This window comes from Pungitius pungitius, chromosome 4, assembly GCF_949316345.1.
Source record: "Pungitius pungitius chromosome 4, fPunPun2.1, whole genome shotgun sequence".
Lineage (NCBI taxonomy): Eukaryota > Metazoa > Chordata > Actinopteri > Perciformes > Gasterosteidae > Pungitius > Pungitius pungitius.
Genome location: NC_084903.1, coordinates 23,981,907 through 23,991,191, shown reverse-complemented (window position 1 = coordinate 23,991,191; position 9,285 = coordinate 23,981,907). Strand labels below are relative to the sequence as shown.

The window sequence follows — 9,285 nt, the reverse complement described above, 5'->3', positions numbered from 1 at the left end:
CTCTGCAGCACAAGCTGTTTAACACGCAGCGCGGCGAAGCGTCTGCAGCGAGGAGGAGGAGGAGGAGGGGGGGGGGGGGGTGGGCGGCGGGCCAAGCCGTAAAAAGAGAAAACAAAAAAAACACACAAGAGCTTCTTTTTTTATCATCCCAGGGCCTTAATTCACTTTCTTGTAAACACTGAGGAGAAGCAGTCTGCCACAACCAGAAAGCTCACATTAAGGTCCTCCAGTGACTGACCCGGGGGGGGGGGCCTTGACAACATAGAAAGGCGGAAGGGGGGGGGTGTTAGGGCCTTGACCTTTAAAGCCAAAAGGTCAATCTGTCACGACACCTTTAGGGCAACGCCGCATTCACAAAACACAGCACCTGAAACGTCCCCCCTGGTGCCTGCTGGGGGTGAGGGGAGGGGGGGGGAAAGGGGGGGAGGGGGGGGCGTTGGTTCAATATGGAGAGGCGACACTAGCAGAGATGTTCCTGTGATCAAGTTTCAAAGAAGAGAAACGCAATGATCACATGCTGTCAGCAGTCACTACTCACCTTCTCCAGTTGTTGTCCAGAGGTGGGGGACAGGTACACCGCTCCGTACGGGGAGCTTTCTATGTGGGCTCCAGTTAAGGGAATCATTGGCATTATTTGTTCCTCTAACCTTTTACTTTGTTTGTTAGCCGCCACGTTCTGCAACATTAATTTGTCGCGGAAGCTGAACTGAAATGATTCAAACCGGTTACATCCTGTCGTTCACTAGCCTTTAGCTTTACCACGATTACATGAATGCGAGAGATGGAGGACATTTACACTCTTTGATTTGATTGGAGGAGGAAACGCGGCCGTGTTCTATTTATAGCTCGGAGCATCACAGCGTCCACACGTACGCGTATGTAATGAAACAATGAGAGCGCTACGTGATTCACTGCTGAATGTGGAGCACAGCCCCAGGCTTTTTTTGAGGGGGGGGGGGGGGGGGGAACTTCACCATCTTTTAACGCTTGGAGGCAGACGCCGGGTATCACACAAGGACGACTTCTGTTTAGGCCTCAAAGTAATCGTTATCGGCAGAGAGCGAGGAGACCGGAGCCGCCATCAACACACGGGGAGAGGTCAGCAGGGCGGAACGGAAACCATCCTGTCAAACCAGTTATTAGCCCGGTTCATGCAGCGGGGGCACTAAACACTAAACTGACACACAGCTGTGTGTGTGAAAACTACACATTACCACACAACCAGGGTCTGGAGAATTGGGATGCAACTCAGAGAACTCTCCCTCTTTGCTTCCACCAATCACAGCCTTTTTAGACGAGTAATACTACTGTGGTGGTTATAGACTCCTAATAATATTGCAAGAAGAGTAAGCAGCTTAATAATTTGAAGAGATTGTCTATCCAATGTGACGTGGGGACACGGATCAGGTTCTGTGCATCAGACCACGAATGTCACATTTTAAAGACAAGCGGAGTTGTGATGTTACAGCTATTTATCGTTTGTTTTAGTTTAGTCCTCATTATGCAACACACAGTTGTGCATTCATGGGCCGGTCATGGCCGGTTCAAGATAAATGACATTAAAACAAGGGGCGCTTTTGACTCCATGAGCGTCTTCAGAGCGCTTCGTCTATGGAAGTTTGGTGTTGTAAATGTCGTCTTTGGGGAGTTGCATGAGGTGTTCCGGACTTTGTTTGGAACTTTACGTTAACCAAACACAGGATCACAACTAAAAGGGGGAACTTTCCCTATATCCCCTCCGTGCAGACTGGGACATGTTTTGGCATCAACAACACTGTTGTGTACATTTCAGAGTGTTCCAAGTAAAAACACAATAAACAGGAACATTCAAGACAAACCGCAGAACTCGCTTTGACCGCCCAAATGAACCCAAGCGACCCGAGACGTCCCAGCACGCTTTTACTGGTCCAACTTCAGGCTACCATCAAACCTCAGAGTCTCCGTGGTCTCTAGCACACACAAACATGCGTGACCCCGCGTGGAAACAGGCAGCCGCCGGACGCCGCTGCGCCCCACATACGTGGCGCGTTGGTGAGACGTCACGCGCTGGGAGGCAGGACAGCTCTCACACGGCGTAGTGACAGGTCAGTGAATCATCTCCGCCTCGAGGCAGCGGACACACACTCGCTTATCAGAATCCTACTAGGTGTGTGTGTGTGTGTGTGTGTGGGGGAGGTGTGAAACCGGGCTAGGAAATTAACTCCATGTCCTGATCCCCCCCCCCCCCCCCCCCCCCACCACCAAAAAAATAAACTAAGACGGCCAAACATGCCAAATGAAGCTCATCTCTGGGATGCACTCACTACTTTCTACTGTTTTACTAGTAGTGATGGCTTTCAATCAATCAACCAAAAATGCTAATCCTCCTGTATCTGAATGAACTAGAAGGCCCAATCATACAAGCCACTCACACTGAGATGTTCTTACTCACCCAGATGGATTTTAAAAAGGCTGGAGAACGAACGCGCATATGTTCCTCACGCTGTGCGTCATCGCATTTACAGCAATCAAACCCCTCTTTCTCACAAAAACACACACACACACAACCTGATACATGCAGAGAATGTCCTACTGTCAATGTCCATTAGGCGCAATCGAGTCTGCGTCACACTTCAAATTTTCATAATGACTAATTCTGCCGCCTCCACCAGGGAGTGTCGTCACGCTGGAGACGGACCGTAAAACAAACAAATCAAGCAGCCTTTAGTGTGGGAAGGATATCTGCCGTCCGTGCTTGTCGACGGGTCGGCGGTGGGGGGAGTTGATGCGGTTGCGGTCCCTGTGGACCCTCTCCACCAGCCCGTGGTGGCGGGTCCCTCTGGCCGAGTCCAGTCCGGACGGAAAGCCGCCCTGGAGAGAAAAAGGAAAGAAACATGCGTGTGAGGGGGTTGCCTGGGAGACGAGGGGCATCGGTCAAATCGAGCCGTTTACGACCCTGTATTAACATAACCAGCGACTATCACAATGTTTACGTTGTGGACTCTTCAAACACAAAAGGGACGGCCGCTTACCGCTGCAGGCACAAAGGAAAAAGCAAACTACACCACGCCAGTCACAACAGCACAAAAGGTGATTTTTTCTGACAAAAGGCAGCTTTGAATGCCACATCGTAGCAATGACATCGACGTGAAGATCCGACACTCAACGTCAAGAGTTTCTTTCAGGGTTTGAAATCAATGACGCCGTTGAGAGCTTGGCCAGCTACGCAGACATTAAGGTTGGAAGTGGGAGCGAGTAGAATTCATCAGAAAGTGGCCCAATATCAAGTGTCTGGATATAAATGTGTATTTGGTAAGTGACGTTACGAGCTGCAAGTCCCAACATGATCCAACTCCGTCATCCGTGTCGTTTCAAACAGAGACTCAAACACAGCACACAGGAAGTCAACATGTTTAATAGCTGGTTGCCGTAGACAACGCCAGTGTTTGGGATTCAAAGGAACGACCTGTGACTCTAAGAAGAGCGCGTCAACGGTTGCTGATGCCTCATCTCTTAAAGCTGCATTCTCTCTAATGCCCACAGGGGGCGACTCTTCTATAGATGTCTATGAGGAAATGACTCTACTTCTCTCTGGATTTATTCCCTCAGTAAACATGAGTGTATGGTCTCAATCTCCAGTTTCAAGTCTTCTTTAATGCACCATGATGTTCATTTAGTGACTTATGGTCTACGTAGTGTCAAACAGACCATGAACCAGGGAATGTTTTAGGGCCACTGTGATTGACAGGTCTCAGTCCAAACATGGTCCCTTTCGTTCATCGGACTGCAGCGTGGGAAATTAGTACTCTGCATTGTCTAATTGAATTTCCTCAGCTCTCTGGCTCCGTGTGGGGATCGGTGTGTGGACCCGACCACTCAGTTGCGATAACTGATCCACCTTCAAAAAGGGCCATTCTGCTGAGTAACAAGGCCACTTTAGACTGGGCCCCTCTGTATCCCAGCATGCACCACTGCTCAGAGAGCTGACCCAGATGCAGGTCACATTGCGTACAGAACTGCACGGCTTGAATGAGTTCTGGTAACTTGTGCTCTGATCTCTTATTACAGCTACTTTCTCCAGTTTGCCGTTGAATTATTGAAAGCTCTCAGTTGATCTGAAGCTGATCAGAAGGTCCATATTTTGTATTTTTCAACATATCAAAAAGCGAAATGGGGAAAAAAAGCAATAAATTCAACATTTTAATTTTAAAAGAAGAAAAAAAAAAAAAAAGGAGAGCATTCAGGATATTGTGCAATTTGGCGGTGTGGTTGCCAATAGCAACCACCTCTGTGGTGCAACAATCTGCTCACCGGGCCGATATGTAGGGCTCATTCTAAGCTAACCAAAACACACTAACAATAATTTATTTACTGAGAACCACTGGTCTAACAATTTAACGTCAGAAAAAACACTTAATAAAAAAAAAAAATGTAATAAAGCAGAGAAAGTGAAGAGAAAAAAATCAAGAATTTCCTTCGGAGACGTGGGGGAGTAGAAAGTGACATGGAACGAAAATACCAAAGTATGCTACAGGAACCTGAAATGTACCGACTTCAAGTACAATACTTGAGTAAATGTACTTATCACGTATTGGAGATTAAAGCTCAGAACAATAAAATGTGAGTTACTGTGCTTAGTGTGTGTGTGTGTTTTCCCACCTGGAACTCAGTGGCGGCGTTGCCGATCTGGTTGACATTGGGCAGGGAGCCGTAGTACTGCGCCCGGGACTGGGTCAAACGGAGCTGCTGGTCCTTCTGAAACTGCACCTGTCGGCCAAAAGAGGAAGGAGAAACATCAGTCTTTACAGATTCTGCACATCTGGAGTCTCCGTGTGTGTGGAAGAATAAGCCTCGGCATGGTTTGGTGTGGATTTGGGCTTTTCCGTTCCGTCAGAATTAATTCATTCGCAGAGTTTAAGGGGGACGCACAAAGACGTGACACACGGCAGGAAACGCCAGAGATCAGCTGGCAGATAAACAAGAGGCGGCTTGAAGGTGCACAGAGCTCGTCAGCGGACCGCGTGAATCTAGACTAACCTTTTTTGATTTGATCAATAGAGGAAGATGGGACATTTCACCCTCTGTGTGAGGCTCGTACGGTGAAGCATCAACTCCAGACACTGTTCATCCTACGCCAAGGGGGGGGGGGGGCGCATCTCCTATACCGGTAGTTTATTCCCATTCCCTGTTACGTGTTGAGCCGAGCAAGGAGGTTTTTACTCATTTAGAACAGTGTGTGAGGTTTGGGAGGCACATGCCCCCCCTTCAAAATACAAAATGTACCAACGAAGCAAATTGTTCATCTGATTCTCTTCCGATGAATGTGGGATTAGGACCATCCCCGCCGTCTAAATACAGACAGACATTAAGTGCCAAAAACACATTTCCTGCCAGCAGCAATCAATCTTCCATCTAGGACAGAAAATAATAATAAATGACAATATTTAAAAACAAATCCCCATCTAAAGCCCTTAATCAAGTGTCGGCGTTGCAGGTTACGCAACATCGGACAAGCAGGCACATTGTGTCAAGTCCTCTGGTGATTGGAGTAAACATTGGAGCAGCTTCTTCTGCCCCCAGCTGTTAGCCTCACTCCGGGTCACCGACGGTTCACACCTCACAACAAACTTCCCTCAGTGAAGCCACATCCTTTGACCTGGGAGGGCTGCACCACTCTGCCTCTCACAGAAAGGGCACTTTGTGGGAAACCATCGGCGCGACGACAATGTGAGAAGGGCCTTTATGCCCCCCCACCCCACCCCAGCGAGGACCATTTCATTACTTTATTAAACGAGCTGTGAAAGAAATAATTAAAAATGACAGCTTCTTAATGAAGAAATGCGGACAAAAGCTACACTTGTAGATACAAATTCACACAAAACTTGATATATTTGATTGTGTCTAAAATGGAAATCATCTTGAGATATTGTAATGCACGACTAAAACATTTTAATTGGTAATACCAAACACCTATTAAATGAAGTGACTCAAAATTAAATCCTCCTCCACAGTAATTGTGTGGAAATATTTATTTTATAATCTCACTTAAATCTGATCATTTTGCAGTTCAGTCAAGTAAATACACTGAAAATAAATAGCTGCTGATCCTTAATCATTCAGAAGGAAATCTACTGCTAAGAAGACATTCCTCATAAATGAGTTTAATATACTATATGGGAAACTTACATATCCTTTGCTTTCGGAGAAGAAAAAAAACATACTTACTCAAGACATTGTAATTTTGTAGCTAAAATATTTAATTGATTAATCAAATAGGAATATGAGCAGATTAATCTTAACACGCCATTAATAGAAGATTCTATAAAACGATCCGCTCATTAGAGTGTACATTGATGATCTGCCCATATAATGCATTAAAGTCTGGAATAAGAAGGTGCAACGCCTCTCGTGCTGCTGCCTCTTAACGGCTTGCTCCGGATGTGTAGCTGGTGGTGCAGATGTAGAGGGGCGGCTTTCCCCATTTCCTGTTTCACTGCTGGTTGCAATTAAAACACTTAAATCTCTGCATACGGCCTGTTTTACAGTATCGGTTTCTTGGTGCAGAACACGGAGTTGGATGAATGCACGTAGAGAAACCAGAAGTACTGGAGGAATACCCGGAGTCTCAGGCAGTGGCAGCCGAGGGAGCTTCGTCTGTTGAACAACAACAACAACAAGAACACAGCAACAAACATACAATACGTGCACTTACCCGTGAAACAGTGAGGTCTGTCATCAGCTGCTCAAAGGCCCGCGTCTCCTCTGCCTGCTTCTGGTTGTGCAGCGCTATCTTCTCGCTGAACTTCCGGGGGTTTGAGCCACCTGTGCCCGGGGAGCCGGACATGATGCGGGCCGCAGTTTCACAACTTCGGCTACTTGTGGTGTTGGAAGGGTTAAAGAAAAAGTGCTGTTCGGCGCTGGGAGTTTTACTGTCCAACGTCGTTGAGTGAGCACATCGCCGTTTATAAAACAAATACGAAGTTCGACGAAGCGAAAGTAGTTTCAGAGAGCAACCCACTACCAGTTAATTACTGTAAGCCGAGCTAGTGCCGTTAGCTAACGCGGCTAGGCTAATTCAGCTAAGCTAACCCTAAATAAAAGTTGTCTTGTAACCGGAGAGCGAAGTAAATGAAGCCGGTGCCAGTTGTGTGGTCGCAATTTACTTTCCAACCGAGCGAGGTGTCGGTTAAAATGAGTTAACTGCACAGTGCAACTTCATATTGAGGTTATCCAGCGAACCACTTGTTTGAATGTAGCGCTAGCATACCATTAGCCGTCATTGCTAACAGGTGAACCGCTGCGGGAATCCAGAGTAAACTAGCCGCGGCAGCTAGCCGAGTTAGCTAAGCCGCTGTCAGTGTCATCTCAATGGATTGGTTTGTCGGACGAACGCGCTTCGCCGCCTCGCTGACGCGTTGACATCGGTCAACCGTTCATCGGACGCGTATCAGAAGCAACTTGTCTCCCGGTTTTTTTGTTTGTTTTGTTTTTAAGAGAAAGTTATTAGCCGTGGCGGCTAACTCTCGCTGCTAGCGTTAGCAAGGCTCCCGAGATGTTGTATTTCAACAAGTGTCCGTTGGTCTCTTGTCCGGACTCGCATACAAAAAAAAATAAATCCCAACTCCAAACAGCACGCCGAGAAACACAGACGCTAGTGTGCGCACCAAAGTAAAGTTAATCCACAAATGTGACACTTGAGCTCGATATCACAGCGGAGTCTTCGGCGTGTGTTAATCCACCGATCTCAACTCCCACCAGTCCGGCGAAGGCAAACAAACAAACGAACGAACGACGCAGAGGAGAAGAACAGGAGACAGCTCGTCTCCGGTGGCCGCGGTTAAAACCCAGAAGTCTTCTGCGGAGCAGCTGCTCGTGTTTCTCGGCTCCGTGGCCGTCGGTCGACGGGTCTGTTGCCGGAGACTCGGGTCCGCTGGGCTCGTTATCCTCACACGACAGAAAAACATTCCCTCGTTAAACCGCGTCGGTAGCGGCGGTGTCCGCAGGGGGCGCCAGAGCGACCCGCTGGTGGAGTGAGAAGCTCCCTCAAACACACCATTTCTCTAAACAATGACGTATAGAATAATAATAATAATAATAATGCGGGACTTAATATTTTGAATACAAATCTGAAAATAATTACTTATCTCAAAATAATCAGTTATAGTCGAAAATGAACTACTGAGGATCTCGAAATATTCTCTATATAATGACAAATTCTCATGAGGACTTACTATCTCAAAACGGTGACATGGTAACTTAAAAATGATTTGATTGAAAAACCACGGTTAACCAGTTAAGCAAAGATGGTCTAAATACTGGTACAGCACGTTAGATCTGCTTACCACAAAGCGCATCTTTATTCTAAATCAGGGAAGAGACGTTATTTTAACTTCTATTGTCCCATAACATCTTCAGATTAAAGGAAAGATAACCGTAAAAATAGACGTGTTGTTTTACTAATTTGCATCATGATCTCTCCTAAATGCACTCAATATGAAATAATACCTCATATTCAACCTAACATTCTGCTCCCCAAAAGGCTCCTCTTCATGTAGTGATGAAGTCTCATGTTGACTCTTTCATTCTTTGAACCTCTTCACCTGTAGTGTCTTTAACCTGTCGGTCATGTGACTGAACTTCTTACATCACAAACTTTACAGCCTCAATTCTTTGGATTCTGGAGGTTTGTTCACTCAGACTCCGTTATAATCATTTATTAATAAAAACATGGCAACAATGAGTGACACGGAAATATATCATGAATCCTCTTAATTAATGGAAAATAATAAAGTTAATGGAATAGGAAGACATTTTATTATTAATATGCAAAAAAATATTGTCTTAACAATTAAGTTTCCAGCTGATGATAGTAGAAAAAAAGTCAATGTTTTTCTTTTGTGCTGAACAGATGCTGGAAGGTAAAAGTGGAAAAATAAAAATTGTGAATGAGTATAATTTCCAGGAAAGTCTTCTGACTGATGAGCAGCTTGGTCCAGGTTACAACAAACTAAAACCAGAACCAGCCCAACTCACCGGGAGATGTGACCTGGGCATGAAACTAATTTGAGAGTGTGTGTATATACACACACACTCTCAAATTAGTTTCATATATATATATATATATATATATATATATATATATACACTCACCGGCCACTTTATTAGGTACCCCATGCTAGTAACGGGTTGGACCCCCTTTTGCCTTCAGAACTGCCTCAATTCTTCGTGGCATAGATTCAACAAGGTGCTGGAAGCATTCCTCAGGGAGTTTGGTCCATATTGACATGATGGCATCACACAGTTGCC

General features: G+C 45.9%; 1 protein-coding gene across 1 annotated transcript in view; it reads right to left on the bottom strand.

The window, feature by feature from the left end:
* The window catches only part of crtc3 (CREB regulated transcription coactivator 3), an 18,922-nt gene extending 10,952 nt beyond the window's left edge, over positions 1-7,970 (bottom strand). Inside the window, 5 exon segments of the mRNA XM_037488720.2 lie at positions 539-564; positions 566-601; positions 2,722-2,850; positions 4,639-4,746; positions 6,692-7,970. Of these exon segments, the coding sequence (XP_037344617.2) occupies positions 539-564; positions 566-601; positions 2,722-2,850; positions 4,639-4,746; positions 6,692-6,823 (431 nt within the window). The 5' untranslated portion in view covers positions 6,824-7,970.
* Between the last annotated feature and the right edge of the window lie 1,315 nt (positions 7,971-9,285).